This window comes from Sycon ciliatum, chromosome 3, assembly GCF_964019385.1.
Source record: "Sycon ciliatum chromosome 3, ocSycCili1.1, whole genome shotgun sequence".
Classification (NCBI taxonomy): domain Eukaryota; kingdom Metazoa; phylum Porifera; class Calcarea; order Leucosolenida; family Sycettidae; genus Sycon; species Sycon ciliatum.
In genome coordinates this window covers 25,798,689-25,823,696 of record NC_088645.1, presented here as the reverse complement: position 1 = coordinate 25,823,696, position 25,008 = coordinate 25,798,689, and the positions used below count along the sequence as shown (strand labels likewise).

The 25,008-nt window shown below is 49.2% G+C and overlaps 3 protein-coding genes and 2 non-coding genes across 9 annotated transcripts in view; 4 read left to right on the top strand and 1 right to left on the bottom strand.

Moving 5' to 3' along the window:
• LOC135811910 (mucin-2-like) overlaps positions 1-5,572 on the top strand; it is a 63,219-nt gene extending 57,647 nt beyond the window's left edge. For 2 of the 5 annotated variants that reach the window (XM_065325157.1, XM_065325158.1), the window contains exon 11: positions 1,859-4,111. In XM_065325157.1, coding sequence (XP_065181229.1) covers positions 1,859-2,513 — 655 coding nt within the window. In that variant the 3' untranslated portion in view covers positions 2,514-4,111. Of the gene's footprint in view, positions 1-1,858; positions 4,112-4,476 lie in introns of those variants that run through there. The other 3 variants (XM_065325155.1, XM_065325159.1, XM_065325160.1) reach the window with 3 other exon arrangements.
• A 2,143-nt stretch (positions 5,573-7,715) lies between these two features.
• LOC135811911 (AT-rich interactive domain-containing protein 1A-like) overlaps positions 7,716-25,008 on the top strand; it is a 67,832-nt gene continuing 50,539 nt past the window's right edge. The window contains exons 1-2 of the mRNA XM_065325169.1: positions 7,716-7,894; positions 8,661-8,759. Of these exons, the coding sequence (XP_065181241.1) occupies positions 7,752-7,894; positions 8,661-8,759 (242 nt within the window). The 5' untranslated portion in view covers positions 7,716-7,751. The remainder of the gene's footprint in view (positions 7,895-8,660; positions 8,760-25,008) is intronic.
• LOC135812366 (uncharacterized) lies at positions 9,321-23,311 on the bottom strand. Its single transcript, XM_065325741.1, has 2 exons — positions 23,209-23,311; positions 9,321-10,674 (listed from the first exon to the last, which is right to left on the bottom strand). The coding sequence occupies exons 1-2, from the start codon at positions 23,309-23,311 to the stop codon at positions 10,151-10,153; spliced, it is 627 nt and encodes a 208-aa protein (XP_065181813.1). The 3' UTR covers positions 9,321-10,150.
• Trnav-cac (transfer RNA valine (anticodon CAC)) lies at positions 22,187-22,259 on the top strand. The gene has a single exon. It is a non-coding gene; the product is annotated as a tRNA-Val (tRNA).
• Trnav-cac (transfer RNA valine (anticodon CAC)) lies at positions 23,584-23,656 on the top strand. Its single transcript has one exon. It is a non-coding gene; the product is annotated as a tRNA-Val (tRNA).

Sequence of the window (25,008 nt, the reverse complement as noted above, 5' to 3'; positions counted from 1 at the left end):
CGGGGCAAAGTTCCTAGCCTGTGCTGCATGCAGTACCAAACGTTAAACTTAGTTTGTTTAGTCCTACAGTCGTGGACATGGAAGTCCGGTCGCACGTCTAGCGGCCCCAGGGCGCTCGCTGGCCATGCAGGCGTGGGTAAGCTGTACACATGCATTTATGCGCTGCAGCACGCTGGTCGCATCGGATCAACATGTGCACTGCATGCAACGTTCTGTACGCGCTGAGGGCGCCGACCCCAGTCAGTCGACTGGATTTCCATGTCCACGACAGTACTCTGCCGAAATGAAAGTGTAAGCGAGATAAATACCAATCGCGAGTACTGGCAGGCAAGGACAGCAGAGCCTGGAGTACGAGTACAGCTCGATCGACAAGAGCGTATCAATAGTGCGTAACTCCACAGCGTGTGCAACTCCACAAAGGCTTCAGTCACGACTCATTTTTGACGTATTTCATTTTTTCACGGTGCAATGCGCCTGACGGTGCTCGAAACTTCATTCTGCACGGTTGACTTCGCATCTAAATACATAGGGCCTAATTAGATCACGAGGAATGGAGTTATTCCAGTTACGTATCTGGTCCAGCTTTTAGTGGTACATAGCTGAAAATATTCTTGAATCAGTCCGTACCTACAGCAGTAAGAAATTGCAGTGTACAGCTATGCAGCACACATACAGCTAGCTACAGGTAAACGTGAACTTGGCACACTGGCACTCGATTCTGACTTCCCAGCAGCCACTGAACTCTGTGGTCCCCGTCATTTGGCCCGAACATGCGCATGCTGAACGAAGGCAGAAAGACGTAGTGCCCCCCCCCCCCCCCCCCATGCTCCTCACGGGGTGCAGCATGACCTGTCTTCTAAAGATGAGTAGTGGCGACAGCAACCATTGGTGGTTGAAAACTCTGTAGAGTTATGTACTCTTGCCAGTAAGTAATGAGAGTAGCGAGATAAAAATTGAAATTAGCTGCAGGAAGAGATCTCCTCCTGTAAACAGCGATCTTACTACAACCTCCTACAGAAGTTGTGCAATGACGCACCATCCCGGAGAAAGTGCTGCAAAGTGGATGCGACTTGGTGGCAAGAAAAGACCGTCTCACAAGGAATTTTAACTTAGCAGGCCATTGACGGTGCGAGCCGAAATGAAAATCAAGTTATGTAGTGTCACTTGCCTGAGGTCAACAAAGCCCCCAACGCCAAAACTATGTCAAATATCTGCACAACAACATCTTATTTATTTTATTTTATTTCACCGTCCAATGGCAGAAGCCAATGCAAAGGAGAGGGCGCTATCCAGCCATGGCAAGAGAAGGAAAAAGAAAGAAAAAAGGAAAGAACATAATAATAATCGGAAGAAAAGAACGCATCAAAGCGAAAAGAACGCATCAGCAGGGTGAAATTTATCACTGTGTTGCGAATAGTGGCGAGATAAGCTAGCAAAATGTACTTCAAAGTACAATCAACTTCGCTAATAATGACTGCGGATATAACGACAATTCGCAAATAACGACAGAATTTCCATGCCCAGAGCAAAGTCCCATCCAACTGTAACACATATAATGAGACTTCGGGTATAAGGACACTTTTCTGATGCCCCGCCGCCGCCGAGTGTCATTATACGCAAAGTTGACTGTACATGTATAAGTGGGGAAACACGTACTATGCTGCGACTGTGAAGCACTGCTCCCTCTCTGCATCCCATGGCCCCAGTGCATGTACTACAGTACGTGAGGTACAACACATGAAAAAGGGTGAATATCATGCTTATAATGTGGTGTTTTAGCTTTAAAATGTTACCAGTTGCATTGGTTTCTCCGTGCTGTGGCATTATGTATTGGTGTATGTGTGCGTAACACATGCAGTGGCCCCATTCTCGACCCAGACACTGGCCTTATTGAGATCAACAAGAAGAACAGGGCGAGGGGTTTTATACCGCCACACGATCCCAACGTTCCTGCCACGGTCCCGATGAATCGTATTCCCGCCCACCTGACCAGTGGAGGGGACTACGACGTCGTTCCACCCAATGCAACCACTGCTCTGGGAGCACAGGGCACAAATACCACTGGTCAGATGGCAGCAAATGGAGAGGCCGAGAATGAGTACGACGTCGCCCTGCCACCAACAGCCGCCAAGCCTGGTGCGGACCCGGCCGGTGACACCTACGACACGTTCACGTTCAACACTGAACCGACTGGTGAGGGTCCCGACCCGAGCACGTACGACCACATCGGCAAGGTCTTGCCGAACGCTGCCGTAGTCACTGCCCCTGCTTCGGCTTCACCTGCGGTGCCCAAACCGGATGTGTACTCGACGGTCGATTCAACCAACCTTGCACCGCAGGCCCCAGCACTGGCAACAACTCCTACACAGCCTCCTCCTGACGCGGCCCAGGGCACAGCCGCTGACGACCAACTGCCACCACCAAATTTGGAGTCCCCGGCTACGGATTCACCTGCACCTCCCAGAGACGTGTACTCAATGGTAGATCCAACAAAGAAAAAGCGCAACAAATAGAGTGGAGACATCCCAACGGCATGCCTTGTAAGGCCACTTCTCACAACCCAGCAGTACTTGTACATGGTAGGAGGGCATGCCTTGTAAGGCCACTTCCCACAACCCAGCAGTACATGTACATGGTAGGCTAAGTCTGACGCTTTCCTTCCATCCTTTTTCGACCTCACCTCCTTCCCTTTCTTTCCTCTGTATTGTCATCATCGGTCTTCTTCAGCCGTCAGCAACCACTCCTGCTCTCTCATTCTGTCTGTCTTTCCCTGTTTCTTTTTTTCTTTCTTCCTGTCCCTCTTCCCGTACCCCAGGGCCTCGGGCAAGCCTATCTGAAACTAGGCCACAGTTCTTCTGGCTGACGTGCTCAGCTGCACCTGCCATCACCATCCCATTGGCCCGGTTCTCCGTTTGCATGTTGCCCTATGTCTATGACTATCGGCCCGCATGCACACACGAGCGCGCACGCACAGATACATGCACACGCACACACGCACACACATACACACACACATGCTCACAATGCGTTCCACGCTACGCACACATGCACACACACGCGCCATCACAATGCTTTCCACACTGCGCTTGCTGCATGCCATTCTCCCCTTTGTTAATGTTGTTGTGCATATTTGAGCACTGCACTTTCCCAAGTCCCTTTGTCATGTTCTTCGCCAGGGGCTGCTCGACCCGCACGAAGTTCGACAGACACCTGCATGCCACTCTCCTACTTTTTGCCACAAAAAAAATGCAAAATCCTACAAAAAAAGTTTCGCTCTGCTCATGTATAACACATCTGTAGTGCATGTATGGTCTGCATGCCCACATTAAATACGCTCCATCAAAATCAGTCATAGCTGTCACCCATCCACTTGCATGCTTCCCCTGGTCACCAACTGCTAGCAAACACACTGTTACAATTCCCCAAGAAAAAAGAAAAACAATAGGACAAGTTAGTGTTGCACGTTGCCGTATTCTCTCCCTCCGCATGTGATTCCGTTTCCTTGTTTTTATTTCTCTCGTTTTTTCTGTTTTTGGCTTTTCCACTTCCTCTGTACATGTGGTTGCTTCATCTTACGCAACCACTTGTAGCGGTAACTTAGTAGTGTCCCTTTCCTGGTGGCAAGCAGCCTTTGAGCTAGTTTAGCAACCTGCCAAACAATGTATGCCTCCCTTTTCTTTTTTAAATTACTGTATGGTATGGTTTCTTACCGTGTTTTGCGGCCAATTTTGAGCAGTCCCCAGTTTCGTTTCCTTTTCAGTTCGAGCCGTACTCCATTTTCTCCCTTTTTTTAGTAGTTCAAGTTGTTTGTGTTACTCGGCACTTTGCCGTTTCTTGCGTGTTCAGGCTAGCTACGGAGCCGTGCATTGTTTGCAATCAACGTAATCTCATCAGATCCTCAAATATATCTCTGTGCAGTGCAGGTTTTTGGCCTGACCTTGCGCCAGATTACAGTATCTGTGAGGCATCCACTTTGCGTCACATTGCCGTTTATCTCCTATTTTTTTCACTCCACCAATGGGCAATGCCTCGACGGCCGTTTCTTCCGTATTCTTCCTTTCTCTTCTTGTTTCTCGTTTTGAAAAAAACTCTGAAAATTTTGGTCCTGCCACTTCATGTTCGCAACCTGTTAGGCAGTGGAGTACAGGGAGAAAGACTTCTCAGTGGTCCCACCGGAAAAGATAATAATGACAGCGGAAAAAGCGAGATGATGCGCCCCTCGTTGTACACACGCGCTGCAGTGAGACCATGTTCGTGTCGTCATTTTTGACTGCTACTTGTATAAACACACTAGAAGTAGACAGGTGCCCTGTGCTACCTAAAGTGGGGTGTGACGTATGTTGTCCTGTGTCCTGCCTTGCTTCTGCCCCCCCCCCCCCTCCCCCCCCCCCCCCCCCATGTCGGAGTTGTAGTGCTGCTGACATTGATGGTTCCTTTGAATCCTTCTCCCTGGCCATTCGGCTTCCTTGTGTCCAGGTGTGGCAAGGCCTTGCGCAGCTCCCAAATAGCACCAGAGCCGGCAGAAGCCGGCGTTCCGCTACGTCCGGACGTCCACCAGTACCAGCAGCAGCGGCTTGGTTCGGGACGTGACCGCTCACCGTCGCAACACGACGACAAGAACGGAGATAGCGGCGAGAAGAGTGTCAGCATCCCGTTGTTTGTTCCGGCGTCGGTCGAGGACAGGCTCGTGCCTGGGTCGGAGAAGTGCACAGGAGTCGTTCACATTTGATGTCTGCTGCATCAGTGCTCGAGAATTTACCAGATATGAAGTCATCCTGACCATCCCTCTTTGTTGAGTTTTTGATTCAACGAGTCGCTGCCGCCGAACTTTTTGTCTCCTTTGTGTTGGACACATGACTCGAAGGGAACGTTTATAGATTGAGCCCAACGCAATGCTCTCTCTCCCTGCATTGCCCCGTTGCAGCTGTTTCAAAAGCCCCGTGCTCTCTTTTATGGTAGTTTTCTTCCAAGGCGCCCAGCGTAGTTGCCGCTGCACCTCTTCCCGTTTTTGTTGTACCTTGTAGTCCTATTTGACAGTGTTCCGCATTTCCACGTTTTGTCCCGCCGCACTTTTGCCTTGCCTTATGGAGAAGTCAGCGTGACAGTGAACTGAATTTTCGTCCGAAGATGTTAACACTGGATAATGCGCACTTGAAAGGGAGCTTTGCACAGTTTTTTTACTGGGCCGAATGACGAAAAATGTAACAGAATAGCATGTGCACCATGCAGGCTGGGGCCTGAGTTACACTGAGTAGGGACAGCGAGTGTGATCGGCATCATCGGAGAGATCTACCTGCTCTGGCTTCTTCGTAGGGCAAGGCGGGACTGTGTGGACGCCAGGCCGACCACCACTGTGTGTATGCACGGCTTATGGCCCAGTAAGAGTTGTGTTGTGTTCATTGGCCTGTGCTGGGCAATGGTGTCAAGAAAGGTACTGAAGTTTGTCTTGTAGATCTGACTACACTGCATGATGAGGTGTTGTGTTCCTGAAGTTTTTCCTCCTCTCCTGTTTGTACCATTACAAAGTTACCGATCTCAGCATGTACCTCTGGTGTTTAGCCGCCCTGGCTACTTTGCTTTTTTTTATCGAACAGGTGTTGAGTTTGTGGCGCCGTGTTGTGTTCTCTCTTCCCCCCCCCCCCTCTCTCTCTCTCTCTCTCTTTCTCTCTCTCTGTCTTCTCTTTCTCTCTCTCTCTCTTCTCTTTCTCTCTCCCTCCCTCTCTCTCTCTCTATCTATCTATCTATCTCCCTCTCTCTCTCTCTCTCTCTCTCTCTCTCTCTCTCTCTCTCTCTCTCTCTCTCTCTCTCTCTCTCTCTCTCTCTCTCGCTTTCTTTCTGTGACACCATGATCTATGCGCACTAAAATGCCATCTCGAAAAAATATATCGCTGTCAGTTATCAATTCCGGTTGGGATATTCTACTGTTGGAGCTCGCCTCCTTTCACTGCGTATATGCGTGTCATGCCATGTCTCGTCGAGTATGTCACTGCGCTCACATTCCATCCCAAATCATTGTCTTTTTGTCTTCCTGCCATCCCAAGTCATTGTTCAACTGCATGTTGTGCTCTGAATTTTGACCCTGATGCCGTTGGACGGGACCGGGGATCTCCTGCTGTTGACCCACATCAGACAGTGTATGGCTGCAGCAAGCTCTGATGTTTCCAGGATGCACAGGACTCTGTCCAGGGAACAAGCATATTCTTGTGCAGCCATACCAATGCAGTTTGACACTAGTGCATCTTGGCATGCCCCCCCCCCCCCCCCAAACACTCACATACACACAGAAAAAAAGAAGAAGAAGAAAATAATAATGGTGGAATCCCTTCTTTAGGGGTCACAATGGCAGTGGTGCATGTCATGGTTGCCTTCACATTGATGCAACTATGTGATTAGCTGAGCCCTGTGGACCTCAGTCAAGTTAGCTGGCTGTCGGGGACAGTGTTGCCCCATATCCCCTATTTGTGGCTGACCTGCATGCCTTTATAGTGCTTCCCTGGGGTGTACCGGGAAATAGACCACCCGGGAAGATCACTATTGGGCTTACCCACCCTCCTTCCCATGCACACACTGAATATTGGGTAGGGGGACTTCACCATACGCATGTTTACTGGGTCATACTTGCATGCTGCCATCCTGTCACGCATGGAGGAGGGGTTCTCCCTTATCTTGGGTCCCACCACAAGCCAGTGCAGTAGGGTTCATTTACTAACCTTCCTGTCAGCACCTGTTACCATCTGTTACCCGAGTCAGTCAGTCAGTCAATCACTCAGTCATAGTCATGAATGAATGCCATAGCCACGGCCTTAGGCACAACCCTGTGTGTATTTGTGTAGGTCTGTGTCTGCCGCTGCTGCTGCTGCTTTTAGTGGTGGTGGTGGTGGTGCTGTGCACATACGCATTGCCATTGATTGCCATGGTCTGACCAGTCACTGGGCGGTGCTCAGTGTTTGATGCAGTCTGACATCAGCACCACCACCACTAGACCGCTGTCACAAACTAGATGTCTGCTGCACATTGGCACACATGTGAATTGTTTTGTATTGTCTGGATTCTCCAGAGGTAAATGAAGACCTCTCTTGGGAGTCTCTCCAAAAATGATAGATAAAGAGAATATGAAAATATATAGTAAAGTATGCCTGTGTAGCCTCCACCACGATTGCCTTCAGTGGACCGCACTGAACACTTCCTTGTGTCACAAGCCAACGCCATCTGCCAGTGTCATCTACCACCGCCATCCAGTGCAGTCACCGTCGCGTGCATGTGTCCACAATGCCATCACTGCATATAAAACAGGTAACGACTCCCTCTGTCATTCATTCATAGCCACTCAATGACGTACGCTATCATTTTATGCCGTTTTTTGCGCGTTTTGCCTCGGTTGCATTGTTATACAAGTAGCAAAACTCTGTACAGGTCTCGCCGTCGTTTCTCAACTACTTCATGTAGTATTCTTGGCACGAAATTCTTTTACAGATTAAAATGGAATTTATCCTAAGGGGTTCTGGTGATTTTGGACCCCTTTGAAGCTCATTAATTTAAAGGCAATTTTATAGTGTATTGCTATGAAATAGATTGGTACCATATCGTGTACCCCTTTTCAAAACAACACAGTTACATACTTAATAATGCAGGTATGACTGCGGGCAGGTTTTAATGCTGACTCTTCGTCTGTGTCTGTGTGTGTCTGTGTGTGTGTGCGTGTGCGCGCGTGTGTGTGTGTGTGTGTGTGTGTGCCATTGTTATTGCTGTGCATGTGCAGGATCTGCAGGCGTCAACGTCCCGTTGCTGAATTGGCAAATGATCGAGAGCGGCGGACATCTGAAGCCAGTGGTGTTGTGCTGATGGATGACCAGGGAGTGCGTAAAGACAGCATTGAATCTGCAGATTATTCTGCGTAAGTGTGACTTGGATTGCTATAATAATTATTGTTGTTCTTGGTTTCAAATCTTTCAAATCCTTATTCTTATGATATGCTGCTGCTGTTGTTGTTGTTTTTTTGTTTGAATTCTTTATTCTCACGATGGCACCATCGCCTTGTTGTTGTTGTTGTTGTTGTTGTTGTTGTTGTTGTTGTTGTTGCTGCTGCTGCTGTTGCTGCAGCTGCTGTTGCTGTTGCTGTTCTTCTTGTCCTTGTTCTTGTTGTTTCTTGTTGCTGCTGTTGCTGCTGCTGTTGCTGTTGCTGTTGCTGCAGCTGCTGTTGCTGTTCTTGTTGTCCTTGTTCTTGTTCTTGTTGTCCTTGTTCTTGTTATTGTTCTTGTTGGTGGTGGTTGTAGAGGTGGTGGTGGTGGTGATGGTGTTGTTCATCTTTCTCTCTCTATCTCTCTCTATCTATCTTTCTTTCTTCCTCTTCGGCTTTCTTGCCGTATCTCTGAATCTCTCACCATACAACACTCTCCGACATCCTCACCCTTATGACAGGGGCGTCGCACACGGTACGGTCACTACGGTATTGACCGTACCACTATTTGCCCCAAATACCCGGTGAATCAATAAAATGTACTGATTTGGGCTCTAAATTTCCATAATTTTGGGCTCATCCACCCGGTCTCCCCCACGAGTGAGTTGTACTTCAGATGACTGACCGTACCACACAAAATTACCTTCCGACGCTCCTGTATGAATATACCACTCTCTTATGCCTGTGTCCCTGTGCATCCTAGCCACTACCAAACACACGAGGGCACTGTGAACACCTCCATCAAGTATCACAAGACTGACACACCAAGCATGTGGGTAACGCAAGGATCCATGTCATCAGGGTAAGAACTAACTTTTTCTCTTTCTTTGGGGTTACTTGCATGAGAACGCACACACACACACACACACGCAATCCCCCAAAAGATTGGTAATGTATGCAAATTTTCTGTGTCTGAGTGGGCTTCATGACCATAAGTGAAAAGTAAATTATCGTGTCCGTTCCCAAAGGGAACTCACGACATCCGCTAACACCCGGTAAACCCTAGCGGCAGATGCAGCGCCTAACGGTGGGGGTGAGTGGATAAGTCTCACAACCACTGGCACAAGTGTCGAGAAACCCCATTAGCTGCACCCATGTACCCCTTGTGCCTGGCCACAAGTTCCCAGTTGACTGTAGGATGACCATAAGGGAAGTGAATAGTTGGGCGTTGTGGCGCTAGTCTGCTTCTCATGGCTTCCCAACTCGGCCGTGATGACAGCATTTTCTATTTGGCGTTCCATAACATTACTATGCCTAGCCATTCTGAAAGGGAAAATCCCCAGTAAGCCGTTCGTGAGCTACCACGTGCAACCTCTCCATGTAGACCAGGGAAAAAAGTAGACCTGCGCTTTTAATACTAGGGTCATTCCATGTCACTCTCATCCTGGTGTATATGGGCGTGCGTGTGCGATTGTGGCTCGTTCTGTGTATGCTTACGTGCGTGCGTGTGAGTCTTGTGTGCCAGAGACCATTGCCTGCCACCTCAATGTCAGCCATGCCATGCCACAGCCAAGCCATGGACACTCCTGTCACTATGCCAGTTGTCACCAGCGAATGCGGTGTCGGCGGCAGTGTACGAGCTCTGTCGGATGTCATGGTGACCTTGGTAACTGGAGCATTAGAAACAAGTCCGCAATAGCGTGTAGTAACAACAAGCTAACATTGCAGTGCCCCCGCACTGATGCCGTACACACAGCAGCATGTGTGGCAGGAACTATGGTAATGAAAACAACACGGTGCAACCGTGACAGTTGCAAGAACTCGGGCAGCAGACACAGCAGCGGTGGTTGCGGAGTTGCTAGAATAGCAGTAGCAGAATGGCAGCGGCTGCAACGCTAGTGGTGGTGCTGGTGATGTTAGCAGCGACAACGGTAGTGACGGTTGTGGTGGTGGCAGAGGTAGTGACGGTTGTGGTGCTGCATGGTGGCAACAGTGACTGCAGTGGTGCTGGTAGAAGCAAAGGTGGTGGTGGTGATGGTGGTAGCAACAGTGCTGGTGCTGGCAGAGGCAGCAGCAGCAGCAGCAAAGAAAACGGCAATGATGGTAGCATTGACTATAATGGTGGTGTACCACAACAACAGACGCATCATTGGTGAGAGTAACGACTATGGCCATGACGACGGCGGCGACGCAACGGTAGCAGTGGCGACGCAACGGTAGCAGTGGCAGCAACGGGGACGGCGACGATGGCGGTTACAGCGACAACGGCGGTGGTGATGGCAACGGCGGTGGTGATGGCAACGGGGATTGCAACGGCGGTGGTGATGGCAACGGGGATTGCAACGGCAGTGGTGGTGACAGCGCCAACGGGGACGATGGCGGCAATGGTGGTTGCAACGGCGGTGGTGACAGCGACGATGGAAATGGCGGTGATGGCAGCGGAGACGGCGACGATGGTGGTGACAGCGGCAATGGAGATGGCGGCAACGGCGATTGAAACGGCAGTGGTGGCGACGGGGGCAATGACAGGGACGATGGCGGTGATGATGGCAGTGACGGCAGCGGAGACAGCGACGATGGCGGCTGCAACTGCGGTGACGTGACGGAAGTGGCGACAGCGGCATTGGTGGTGGAATCAACAGCGACGGCGATGACAGAAGCTGCAGTGACGGCGGCTTCAGCAACAGTGTATCCCCTGCGTAGCATCCTGCCATGGCAGCGGAAATGGCAGTGCTGGTGGCTTAGGTGACAAGAGTTGCCGGGAGAAAAGTAACGGTGGTGGCAAGTATATCAGCAGGGACAGTGGTATATGATAGCACTAAGCATGACATAAGACCAGTGGTATCTGCGACATCGCAAGCAGTGCACTATCAGAAAAATGCAATCACTGGTTAGTGTACTTTTCATGAAGCAGAGGTGCTACTCATCATCGATTCTCAAATTTGCTGCAAGGATATCGTCCGTGCATTGGCCATCATCTGATTCCATCCGTTGCGCTACGCACTGCATGCTCATCCACAGCTCTTCCAGCAGTATCACCACTGTACCTTAAGCACCTGGCTCTTAGGCAGATGATCGTAGTCATTTCCCTCTGTCATTTGCCATTCATCACCATTGTCTTGGCATTAATTTTCTAATGGCACGTCATCATCCACTCACACAATAGTTCATTGCACCCACTTGCCCCCGGAGACATACACGCACTCCGCTACCCATACACTCACTCGTGCACGCACCTCGTCACGTACACGTGCCTTTATGCCACTCTCGTGCTGTCATATTTGCCTGTCATGATCTTTCCATCTGCGGCATTCTCTCGGCCATTTCTCCGTGCAGTCGTCAACTCTCGCTCACATTGCTTCGGTTGAAAAAAATAGTGACTCTCGGGTTTGCTTTTGCCCGTGGCTGAAAATGGTGTAGAAATGAAAGATCTCGTAGGACTATTTGTTTCGAGTGCCTAGTAAAATAAGGTGCTTCACCGGTCTTTTCAAGACCAACCCGACCGTACACATCTGTACTCGTGCCCGCGGCACGCATCCATGCACAGGCATGTCTCACACGAGTGTGTGTGTTCTCTGGTGTTTGCCCGTGACCGTGGTGCTGCATGATTGCATGCCATCCGGCGGCGTCCCGGTGAGCTGATGGATGCTTGCCGGCAGAGTGCGGACTGCTTGCATGCTGTAGTGCTAGTAGTGTGCCAGTTGCTCCGGCCTGTGCTTGCCTACACACAGGACGGCGGACTGGTCATGTCTTCTCTGATGCTGTGTGGTGCCAGTGGTAATGTTTGTCTGTGTGCTTATGTATGTTCTTGCTGCTCATGCCCCAGGATTGGGAAGACCATGCTTGGCGCTGGTTAGCGTAGGCTTATTCCCCAAGTTTGGGAAGACCATGCTTTGCGCTGGTTAGCATAGGATTATTCCCCAAGCTTGGAGTGTATTTGTGTTTGTCCTCCTCTCATATCTAGGGTTATTGGCCAAGCTTGGGAAGACCACGCGTTGCGATGGTTAGCGTAGGCTCATGCCCCAAGTTTGGGAAGACCATGCTTTGTGCTGGTTAGCGTAGGCTCATGCCCCAAGTTTGGGAAGACCATGCTTTGCGCTGGTTAGCATAGGTATATACCTCAAGCTTGGAATTGCTGTGTGTTCTCCAATAGTTCTAGGATTACTTGCCAAGCTTGAGAAGGCCATGCTTTGCATGGCTAGGTACATTCTTGTGTTTTGATGGTTTTTTTGCAAAAAAATGATCTGGGAGCACAGGTCCATGCCCAAATTTTTCAGGATGGATGTTTTTTTTGGCAAAAAATGGCCTGGGAGCACAGGTTCATGCCCAAATTTTTCAGGATGGATGGCCAACTGAGTCTCACTGCCATGGTTACTGTGGACAGAGCTACAGTGGGGCTCAATGAAATCCAATCACATGAGCGGACTACATGTACGCGCAAGGTGGTGTACAGACCTGTGAACGGGTGCAAGGCACAAACCAAACTCACACGATCAGATTTCATTGAGCGGCACTGCACATGAAAAATTGATCCCACCATGAGTACGCTAGCACAGTGAGTGCGTTCGATTACGCACGCAATCGATTCGCGCTATTCACATCACCCCATGTGAATGGATTCCGAATCGATTCCAGGGCTCATGACATGAAATCGAACGACTTGAATGCATGCAAATGGATTCATGAATCGATTCAAGTGTGTAATCGAACGCACTCACCGTTTGCAGCCAGGGGTACTACAATACAGTCAGACCTCGCTTATCCGGATCCCTCGCCATCCGGAAGAAAATCGCCCGTTACCAATTTACAGCATATGCCATGCATACATACAGTACATGTGTTCGATTGCCCGGTTCCCTCGCCTATCCGGATATTTTTGTGGAAAACGGATGTGTGCGGAAGCGAGGTCTGACTGTAGCTAACTCGCGATCGGAATTCACTGCACAAGTACACATGTGTGGCACGTGAAATTCAGACCGATGTGCTCTGTTAGAGGCACACGGGCCGATTTTATTGATGCCGCTACAGGTAAACAAGAGTGTATGAGCACTGCAGGCATTGTGGACAAGCAACTTTTGAATTCTGCAAGTGCACATCGCCATCAGTTCACCCAGCAACACTGCGCATGTAAACCAATGAGTGCGCAATTCCAGCATCGTGTCTGCAACAGCCTGTCCCCGAAGATAATTGCGATTCCGCGGCCGCGTTTTTTTCCGCGTTTTTTGCGATTTTTTAAAAGACCGCGTTTTCCGCGATTTTCCCGCGTTTTTTGAACTTTTTGTTGCACTACACGTACACACAGTGCACTTTTCGGTCAGCAACGTCTCATCGTGGCGGCTTTTTACTCAAATAATGGGTGCTTTATACACCAGAGACTTGTAACTGATTGATTTCACTACATACTCACTGAAAATTGCCGCATTCACCGCATATTTACCGCATATTTACCGCAAATTCACCGCAAATTATGCCATATTATGCCGCGTTTTTCCCCGCGTTTTTTGCGATTTTTTCCCGCAATTTTCCCCGGGGACAGAACAGCAGAACTTAACATCACTTGATAAACCCGTACACATTGTTTGCATCCAGTGCTTGATGCAGTGCTGCTCAATGAAATCCGATCGCTTGAGTCAAGTATTCACCGGGCGCTGTGCAACCCTATAGCCTACGTGACCTGCTACTGTGATCTTCACTCGTGCAGGGCGCAACGCTGACTCACTTGATCAGTTTTCATTGAGCAGCGCGGTAGATACAGGGTTGCACACAATCCTGCATGTTTTGGGTTCAACCCTCTGCTGGCCACTTCGCACTAGCTGTTTTCCAGCGTAACCTAACAGTTAATGAGCGATGTTACTGTAAGACCAGATATTTTAACGTCAATCTAAGTTAGCGATCTCCGGATTTTTGTAGGTTAGCGAAGTGAAATTCTAACAAATTCTTACAGTACGTGATGTGAAGTTCTGCCATCGCAGCACTGGACAGAGCTCGGTTGTGCGTGCAGTTGCAAAACCGAGCACAGTATACCACATATACCCATAGGTTGTCGGGTGCGTGAAGCAACCGGGCATGGTTAGTTTGAGTATGTGTCAAAGTTCCCCAGATACAGGTCCTCCATCGTTATAACGAGTCCGGTTAGTACAAAAAAACCCATTGAACTTAGGCGAAACGGAAGGATTCATTGCAACTGAAGAGGAAAGAACGGTGCAATCTACAAAAATCAAACCAATAGCCTGATTGGTATAAGTTAAAAACAGCAAAAAAAGTATCACTTGTTGCATTGCACCATGCCGAGCCACAGTGGCACCCTCATGATAAAGTGGAGCATTTCGAAAAAAAGGTCAGATGCCATGTCAGTTTCAATCTCGATTTCTCCAGACCGCGTACATCCCCCTGCAACCATTCTGGTACTCAACAACAAGCATTGCATTGTTCCGATGCCGGCGAATGCAGCTTCCGAGACAAATGAAGACGCTGCAGACGATGGCAGATCGGGATCAAATAGAAGCATGTCCTGTAAAACCTGCTCTAACCGGACGCCCTTGGTGCAGCGGAAACACTGTCCTCATATGACAGGATTCCGCTTGATCCAGGGATGCAAGTTCGATCCACAGCACGTTGGTGCATGACAAATTTGTCCGGTCAATACAGGATTCCGCTTGGTACAGGGTGCGGCAAACATTCAGGTCTTACAGTGCTGCATCCTGCACGCGCTTGTCATCAGCGAGATGTAGTCGATGTACAGGCACCCGGCCCAGTAGTCTGTGCATTGCACACAGCATTCACTGCACTGTTGAATAGCAGGCGTTGAGTAATTATTTCTGGGGTGCTTCACCACAGCGTAGACGTAATCGGTGCAACGCGACTGGCCGCATGTTCACACGACACTAATGACTAGCGAAGTGCAGTGCCGGAGCGCTTTGATGTATACTCGACATCCGTCGTCGTTACGAACTGGCGATTGGCGCACTGCAATATTGCCGGTCTGATTCCAGTGGCGGCCCGAGGTTGCAATGCCGTGAGTACATGTATATGTATGTCCACATGTTCCAGAGCGCTGAACACACACATGCCGGGTTTCAACCATAAGCTACCAACGGCGGGGACATCGGGAGCTCCGCTGAACACACACATGGGTGTCAACCATAAGCTACTAACGGCGGGGACATCGGGAGCTCACATACATGATCAGTCAGATGATGTAGCGTAGCAACATGCCAGCCTCTGCTCTCCGGCAAACATTTCCACCGCCTCTGCCTCTACATCTGCGGCGGTTCTGGATTCTCTTGTGTCTTGGCTACAGGCAATACTAGAATAGCATGGCACAGGGCAGTACAGAGTCAGTGTGAACTGCTTCTTTCTCAAGCACATTCCAGTCCACCACCACCGTTACGTGCTCTGGCGCTACACGTACGATATTCAGACGGACGTCCATTGCACAACTAACGTCGTCAGACTACTAACAGCAGACCCCGATGTATTGTGCATGGTAACACACGACCAGCACCATCATTGAACCTGCACAATCGCCGCTTCATCTTCACGCTAGGCAACACACCTGGAAATTCCCTTTCACACTAGCTGCTCAGCGGCTGAGACACCAGATTCATGACCACGCTGCTTACAAGGACAGTTAATTACGTCTGCAAGCTGCAATGGATCTCATCCTTCATCCTACGCTTTGAAAGGCTTCATCTTCACGCTAGGCAACACACCTGGAAGTGGAAATTCCCTTTCACACTAGCTGCTCAGCGGCTGAGACACCAGATTCATGACCACGCTGCTTACAAGGACAGATATTACGTCTGCAAGCTGCAATGGATCTCATCCTTCATCCTACGCTTTGAAAGGCGCTGTGAATCATAGCAAATGGGCACATGCACAGACTGCAGTAATGTCGGGTGACACAGGTCTTTATCCTCCCACAAAATTGCTGTGCTTCAGACTGGCATTGTAAAAACTGTCGTTTGGCCAGATCAGATCGGATCCGTGCTTGGTACACAAAAAAATAATCAAAATAGCTCAAAGAAATTATTTCCTGACCCCAACTGCTCGAAGTAGCGCCGCCATGTTAGTGGCTATGACAACACTGCGCTTATGTGAGTCTGTGGCAGTTGATGAGTTCCCGCGCTGGCGAGCTCGAGCACTTGAACTGCCAACGCGGGCGACTGGTGCCATCCGCGCGCGTCTCTGGAGTTTTTTTTGCGTGACAGTCGCGATGGTCGCGTTGTTTACGCGACTTGCGCTTGTTCGTGGTGTTGACGCACTCTTTGGTGCGTCGCGCCGCGCGACAGCTCTGGTATTTGGCGTCACGCAGACTGAAGTCGAGCTGGCGGAACCACGTTGGAGCGTCTGTTCGCTTCTATCCGTGATAATGTTGAGTTCCTACTGATTTCGCGCATTGTTGGTTCAAGATTGTAGCCATGTATTTGTTGGTAGAATGATTTGGTGAGTTTTTGTTGCAATTCAACGCCCGCTTTTGGCGACATCTGGAACAAAATCGAGCTAACAAGGAACGGAGGTGACCGTTTCATAGTCTGAACGATTTCAGGCTCATGGAAAAAGGGCTGGAAAAGCACAATCATGGTGGAGTGTGTGTGGTTGTTCGCGCTGCCCTTGCCGATGAACTCAACGTAGCAGCAGGGAGGATGGATAAACAACAGGAGTTCCCAAGTATCGGCAGCCTCTCAGACGGTAAGAGCCAGAGCGTACTGTACGTGTTTGTGAAAGATAGGTAGTAGAATCTACGTGCGCCAAATAGGTAGTAGAATCTACGTGCGCCGAATGTTTTGATAGCTTGGAATCACCTACCCGCAGCTAAGCTAAGCTAATCTGCTGCCTGCTGGTAGCTGCAAGTGCAGTGGCGGCGTGCAGCGCACAGGTGTCTCCGTATCCATGTGTGCTGTGAGTGTGAGGTTACTAGTAGTAGTTCGTTGTCGTAGCTGTACGTAGACGTACGTGGAGAGGTGGCGTGTCCTCTTCGTTTGTGATATTCCTGTCCGGGTGTGGACCAGTCGCGCGCGTGCACGGAGAACACTCTACGCGGAATACAGTATTGACTATTGTGTCTGTGCTGTCCGGTGGCGGAACCTATGCGTGACCAGGTGACTAGTACAGTAGTAGCAGTGAGCGTGATGCGTGCGTCCGTGCATCGATGCGGGCCTGCCTAGCGCCTGAGATCGAGAGTCCGCTGAGCTGAATGAGCTCAGGCCACCGAGTGCATGGGAACTCCGCGCTGCGGACACGCCTCTGCTGCTTGCCAGCTGTCACAGAAAACGGCGGACTCTAGTAATAGTTCCTAGGAACGCCAGGAGGAAAGCAGGCAAAGAAGTGCAAACAGGGATTGCACGGCAGCACTGATCACCACCGCAGGCATGCGTGATAGAGTCGGCAAGTGTCCGGTGTGCTTCTCTGAGACTAGTTGCGGAAGCGTACTAATACTCGTACCATGGTATTACTGCATTCGTGATCGATGATCTCACGTTTTTTTAGTACTTGTTCGACTGTACCATAAATGCATAATGGCATTGTGTCATGTACTGAGTCTGTGTTGCTGCTATGCAGCTGCACGCCAGGCTAGATCGACCTGTGTGCATGACCTATGCATGACTTGTACTTGATTGTACGTGTCCAAGTGAAAAAGTGCAACTGCAAGGATGCGAAAGTCAGTTCTGAGAGCTGGAGCGTGACCACTGCAGGTGACGCCAGAGCACGACGTGTTTTTACTTTTTAGGCAACTGGCACTGCCACTGGCTGGGCTGCATGGGATGCGTCGTGCTCGTGCTCAGAGCTGGTGTTGTCAACCTGTCACCTCTTGGCAGTCTTGGCTTTAGAAAAAAATGCTTCTTACCAATACCATGTTCACCTGTTCACACACCCCACACTACTGTCACTAGGGCACCACTGTGACTTGCCTGAACTAACTAATGCACTACTACTAGTACAATGACAATTTTTATGTACATGACTGATGTTGCAAGAACTAGGCCTAGGCCAGGCTAGGAGTATGCTATGGCCCCAGAGCTACAAGTACTACACTCAGTACAGTACTAGTCACTAGTTAGTAGTAGCTGGTGCATGTACTACTAGTAGTAGCTGGTGCAGGTAGCTCCAAACTGGCCAAAGCCATAAATCAGTTCTTGTTGGACTGAGTTCTGGCCTGATCCAGCTGGTGCCACTGCTTGTCACAAAGTCAATGATGGCATGTCCAGCAACTAGACTTACTATTGTACAGTGCAGTATTAGTTACTACTAGTACTAGTAGTAAGTGACTTGCAGAGCTATCTCCACTGGTGAGCCCCAACAGTGCTAGGGGAAGTCCCACTAGCATTGCTTTGTGGAAAGACTAGACTTAGTGATGGTTCATTGAGCTGAAGCATATTCAGGCAGTGCTTGATCTTGAAGATGTTCTAAACAATTGGTCATTATGGCTAATTTTGCTTCTGCAGAAAGGTCACGGCCTGCCATGATGACTCCTAGTACAAAAAATTAATAGTTGTAGCCGAGTTAGTTACACCTGCGATTGGGTCTGCTTGTACAGCAGAATAGCAGAGTCAGCTGATGTTCCGCACTCAGGCTGACTTGGCACTCTGATGCATGCTGAGGCTAGGTGACTGAGACAAGGTCCACTTAGGGCCACTCAACATGACTAAACTCACACTTGACTCAGGGTCATTCATGCCAAGAATCATGGTGCCTTGCAGTGAACACAGTCAGAGCTCAGGCAGGGCTTTCAACCAAGAATCTAGGAAGGCTACAGTACAAGTAGCCATGTGTGTCATGCAGTGTTGCTTGCCTATGAGTCACCACCATTGCTATGCCCCACACTGACCGTGTCATAGGGTGATCTCTTGTGTGGAGCTGCTTACACTGGTGTGCCGTGGAGACTGTCAGAGTTCCAGTTCAGAACAGTGACTGGAGTTAGTATGGGACTTGACTGAGAGTTTTCATGGTGATGCTCCACTAACTTTACTCTAGTGACTGGGCACCATGCTCAAGTTCTAATATCCCACCACCACAAGTACTGGGCGCTCTGCTAAAGTTAGTACTAACATCCCGAAGCAGTAGTGGCTATGTCTGAGGAGATTGCGACTTTGCTATGGCACTGCTAGTTTGTGCGGACGGACTAGCGGAAATGCCTGAGATCATGGGTTTTCAGTTCCAGTTGTTGACATTGAACTGACTGTGTGGAGTATAGAGTGCTGGAAGTCAGCAGAAATGGTTGTGTTGCGGTGACTGCGGGTGTAACGTGTTGTGTCTATGGTTGGATGCTGCTGAGAGTGCTTTGCCACTGCAGCAGTAGCTAGTGTTCTGCATGCGCAGGCACGGTGCATGGAGATACGTCCATTACACACCAACAACAGCAAAGACACACACACACACACACACACACGCACCATATACCCACAGGGCTAGGAAAATTGGATGTCAGAAGTTAATGATGTGCTGGCATCATAGACATAATGTCTAAGCAGGCGTGACAGGCACTCAGGAAAGGCTCTCCATTCACTACCTCTTGTACCATCATGCAGATGTACCCATCTGCTGATGCTGGGTTTGGCTGTAGTCAGTGCATCTACTTATTGTTCTATGGTGTAGTGATCTATGGTGTAGTGATCAAGTGGGGGGCACAGACCCTATCAGCCAGGAAACAGTCATTGTGAAGCAGGAACTTGCTCTTGGCGATGAGTGGGTTTTGGACTTCCGACTCTGCGGCGGTTTTGTGTTTCGATGGATGGGCCATGCTGTAGGGTGAGATGATAGCTGTGTGTTGGTTTGGCAGTGCTGATGCTATCAGTTCTGACCTTCGGAGTTTATCATATTTTGTATGAAAACCTGTCCAGCCTGCCTGCTTACTAATATACCAGGAGGCGAAACTGCAGATATGCCAGGCATGACCTCATTCGATTCAAACTATAATTATATCATGTATGCAGATTAAACTCGGATGGAGAGCCAAGGATAACAACAATTAAAAAAAAGAGGACCAAAGGTTTAAATTATCGTGTATATTAAACTTTCGTGGCCATCTAGAGTTGATACTTGTAGTCCAGACACGATAGTGTGTGTAATGTAGGTGGGGAGATAAGCCTGGACGTCCGTGGGTGAAAACGAATTCTTTCGTGACGAAAAACGCAAAAGCTCCGGTTTGGTCTTTATCGCGTTTTGAATTGGAGCCCTTCAAATGTAAATGTACGTGCACTGTCTGCGGGTGGATTCTGCAGACACAGGACACGGGGCGGCTAGGTGTGTAGTTTGCAGGCTATTCATCATGCTAATCCCTGTTAGGCATATATGTGTGTGTGCACTGGACCAGTGCACACACACACACACGGCAATGTGACACAATGCCAGGCCTGGACTACAGCATGTGGTCACGCTGCATGTCACTGCAGCCTGTCATCACGCACAGCACAGACAGAGAGAGAGAGAGAGAGAGATAGAGAGAGAGAGAGCTGTGCCTGTGCGTACACAACTCTGACACATCCCTGCTGGCTGCATGGACGCCTCCGGACGCTAGCAACATGGTGGACAGGCGCACACGCGTGCTCTCCTTTCCTCTCTGAAGTGTACGCACGTATAAAAGCGTTGGCAGCCATGCAGTGTGCGTACTGGAATCTGTTACCAAAAATACACCTGCTGCAAGACAGCTAACTCGGCATGTTGACGACATGAGGTTTGTGTGTGTGTGTGTGTGCCATGTGTGTTCAAAGTTCGAACACCGCTCTTTGGGACCGTATTTGGTCAAGTCCCGTTCTGTCAGTGGCATGCCATGTGACCATAGAGCTGTCAGCCTATAGCTTGACGCCAAACATTGCCGCCCGCCTGTCTTGTGAAGAAACGCGCGACATCGTCACGATATGTGTCTGTAAAGATGGCGTCTCGCAAGTGTTTGTGTATAGCGGGGGGGGGGGGGGGGATTCGTAGTTTCGTTGTAAGGGTGTCGCGTTCGAATGAATTTGCTCTTTGTTGTTCACTGGAATGGGGTTTATGCATAAAACATGGCCGCCACCTTCCTGAGGGGCAACTTGTCACATATTTGGCAGGTACAGCCAGTTGTAGTACATTTGTGGGTATGATCGCACACAGTTGATGACCTTTGATGCAGGATTGGTATCACAGTGTGTACCGTTGTAGTGGACTTGCCCCTCAAGATCGAATGGCGGGAGTATTATGCATAAACTTGCCAATATTATTGTATCTGGAGTGGCCTAGGGTCCGATATCACTCTACTTTCCCCTGTCTGTTCTAATAGATATGCCCTGGTAGTTAATTTCTAGGCCCTGAAATACCGCTCTGTCGTCCGTTGGCGGTAACTAAACGTGCTTTTATTAGGGGCTAAACAGTCGGAATTCGCAGTACTCATTCGTTGGCATATTATGACAACAGAATTATTACGTCTGTTGCCGCCTTGAGGGAAATTGATCACCTCGAAAAGCAATGCTGACAGCGTATATTGGTTTGTCCTTATCTGCAAAAGAGAGAGAGCGTACATGATATCAACACTACTTTACAGATCTCACCGAGTACCTTGATGGGTTGACCGTTCTTCAGCCTGCCGAAAATGAACTAGGCATATTTCGATAATTATCCACTGGCCAATGTAGGTGGCTAGTTTGATTAGCACCGGCAATGTTCCCTCCTCTAGCTCTCGACTTCAAGCCGTGAAAGCCACCCCCTAAGGCAGCTTACCGTAGAGTCGAACTGTGATACCGCCCATGTGTAACAGGCCTTATCGTGTACAGGCCTTCAACAGCCTCTCACTCTCTATCTCTCTTCGTCCCTATCTGTATCAATACAAGGACTGCGGGATTCAATTAGGTGATAGTTGTCTCTAACCAGTTTAGTTGGTGGCGAGGCACGCAGGGGAGGCGGTCTTGGTATAACGCCTGGTCACCCAATGCTGTCGGTCTCTCAGACACTTGAGTAAACTAATTACTATACTAGATCTAGAGCAAATATCTCAGTGGCCTTGTCTCTAAGGGAACCGCGGTGTTAAAAAAAACTTTTTTCTTTCTTTTTGCACATTGTAACGGTGTGAACCCTGTGTAAGTGTTTCGGCTTGTGGAAAGCAGAGCTGCGTGAGACGTTGCACCTCAGAATATAACGACTTGAGTAGGTTTGACATACTAGTGTATATGTTACTCTCAGGAGACAAATTTGTTCCGTAGATTCCACGTGTTTGCTTGTGTCCAGAGCTTGTCGGGGAGGAGGGGTTGCTTTGTCCAAGCCCGTCACCAGGCAAAGTTGCTATTGCCATCAGGGCTACGTTCTGGGTCTAGTTGTGTGTGGGTTTCCGTAGTGTAGTGGTTATCACGTGTGCTTCACACGCACAAGGTCCTCGGTTCGAACCCGAGCGGAAACATTTTTTTCTTCTTTTCAGCAATCAATATAATTTACTCCACACTCCCTCAAATTCAGCTTGATCATTACATGGTTTTGCTTCCCTCATTGACAAGAGTTGTGTTTCTTTTCAATCATCTTTTGTGGAAGTGTGAGTTTTCCATCATGTTTGGTCTCTCAAACCTTGTCCATCCTGATCAGTAATATGTGTTGGAAGATCATTGTTTTGAAGAAAAGTTGGAAAGAAGCTAAGAAGCTTGAGCATCTGCTCTGCATTGTGAGTTGATTGACATAGTCAGTGTGTTTGTAGAGACCCCCTGGTAGGGCACTGTGATGTAGCCAGCATTTCTTTCCGTTTTCCCAGTTAGGGCACCTGTGCTGGGTTGGTTCTTTCCCGCTGGCAAAGCATCCTATCCTTTTTCTGTGAAAGCCCCTCAAGAAACCGATATCCCACAAGTGTCCCCATACTAGATTATATCAAATTCCGCCACATTCTCCGTCACCTGCTGTATAGGGTAATGGTATTCACGTGAGCTTTTAGTGCATAACTTTGCAGGTTCGAGACCTGCGGGATGCTTTTTTTTCTTTCTTTTTTTTTCTTCATTTCTGGCAATCTTCAAGCCCACATGCAAAGCGCAGTTGGAGGTTCAAACCCCACTTGAGCTGAACCCCCATTGCGATTCTTTTTTTTTCTTAGATTAGCTCGAACAGCATCCAAGGAATGCCTGTCTCCTTGTGTTTGCTAATTTCTCAGCGCACCATACCAGTACTTCACTTTAGGTTTTTTTTTATAGGTATGTGTGTGTGTAATGTGTTCAACAGCTCTTGTTGATAACTGTGAACACAAGAGTGGGTCTGAAGACAGAGATGTTAACAAAATTGTTTTTTTTTGGGATACATGTGTTTGTCATCAGTATTGCCTCTTTGAGACACATGCCTGCTACTGTACCGGAAGAGGGAACAAGCAGTACATGGTGGCAAGGGGGTAGGGGGGAGTAGTGGCTGCATACTACATGTACTACTAGTAGCCAGTACATATACTGGTGTGTAGCAATGCAAGAGTCTGACTCTCATTTATTTATTTATTTATTTTATTCCAAGCAATACATGGCTGGGGTAGCCAATGATCACTTTGCGTGGTGATTGCAGGGTTTTTATAGCCAACCACGGCTATGCGGGCGCCTGGACCTTTCAAAGGTGCTCACCAACTGACCTTTAAATCAGGTACAAATTCCTTTCACATCTGAAAGCCCCGCTGTAGCCAGTGATTCTTCGCCTGCCAACCTTCCCCAAGTATCAACCTGTATGTATGTGGAGAAAAACTGGTACCTTGATAGCATGTGGGTGTTTCCGTAGTGTAGTGGTTATCACGTGTGCTTCACACGCACAAGGTCCTCGGTTCAAACCCGAGCGGAAACTTTTTTTTAACCCTTTTTCATGTAAGCACACACAGCTTCTCGTTTGCCCCCTCCCCTCACGTTTCGGAGTTTTTTTTATTGCTTACTCCTTCTGCCCCCCCCCCCCACGTTTAGGAGTATTGACTGTGTGTACTTTTGCCCCCCCCCCCCCCCCCCCCGCGTTTAGGAGTCTTGACTGTGTACTCCTTCGCCCCCTGTTTAGGAGTCTTGACTGCGTACTTTTGCTCCCCCCCCCCCCCCCATGTTTAGGAGTCTTGACTGCGTACTTTTGCTCCCCCCCCCCATGTTTAGGAGTCTTAAATGCGTACTTTTGCTCCCCCCCCCCCCCCATGTTTAGGAGTCTTGACTGCGTACTTTTGCTCCCCCCCCCCCCCCATGTTTAGGAGTCTTGACTGCGTACTTTTGCTCCCCCCCCCCCCCCCATGTTTAGGAGTCTTGACTGCGTACTTTTGCTCCCCCCCCCCCCCATGTTTAGGAGTCTTGACTGCGTACTTTTGCTCCCCCCCCCCATGTTTAGGGGTCTTGACTGCGTACTTTTGCTCCCCCCCCCCCCCCCTGTTTAGGACTTCTTGACTGCGTACTTTTGCTCCCCCCCCCCCCCCCATGTTTAGGAGTCTTGACTGCGTACTTTTGCTCCCCCCCCCCCCATGTTTAGGAGTCTTGACTGTGTACTTTTGCTTCCCCCCCCCCCCCCCCCATGTTTAGGAGTCTTGACCGTGAACGTTTCCCCCCCCCCCCCCCCCCATGTTTAGGAGTCTTGACTGTGTACTTTTGCCCCCCCCCCCCCCCCATGTATAGGAAGGAGTCTTGACTGTTTCCTCCCCCCATGCCTGAGTCTTGACTACTCCACACTCCCTCAAATTCAGCTTGATCCGTACATGGTTTTGCTTCCTTCATTGACAAGAGTTGTGTTTCTTTTCAATAATATTTTGTGGAAGTTTGGGTTTTCCATCACGTTTGGTCTCTCAAACCTTGTCCATCCTGATCAGTAATATGTGTTGGAAGATCATTGTTTTGAAGAAAAGTTGGAAAGAAGCTAGGAAGCCTGCTCTGTATTGTGAGTTGATTGACACAGTCAGTGTGTTTGTAGGGCACTGTGATGTAGCCAGCATTTCTTTCCGTTTTCCCAGTTAGGGCACCTGTGCTGGGTTGGTTCTTTCCTGCTGGCAAAGCATCCTGTATCCTTTGCTGTGAAAGCTCCTCAAGAAACCGATATCCCACAAGTATGCCCATACTAGATTAGATCAAATTCCGCCACATTTTCTATCACCTGCTGTATAGGGTAATGGTATTCACGTGAGCTTTTAGTGCATAACTTTGCAGGTTCGAGACCTGCGGGATGCTTTTTTTCTT

Bases quoted from the DNA above. Each gene is read 5' to 3' on its own strand.
- LOC135812366 (XM_065325741.1), bottom strand. From the start codon at position 23,311: ATGAGAGTCAGACTCTTGCATTGCTACACACCAGTATATGTACTGGCT. The intron at 10,675-23,208 runs GTACTGCTTGTT...ATACTTGCCACC, and splicing joins CCCTACCCCCTTGCCACCAT to ACCGTTACTTTTCTCCCGGC.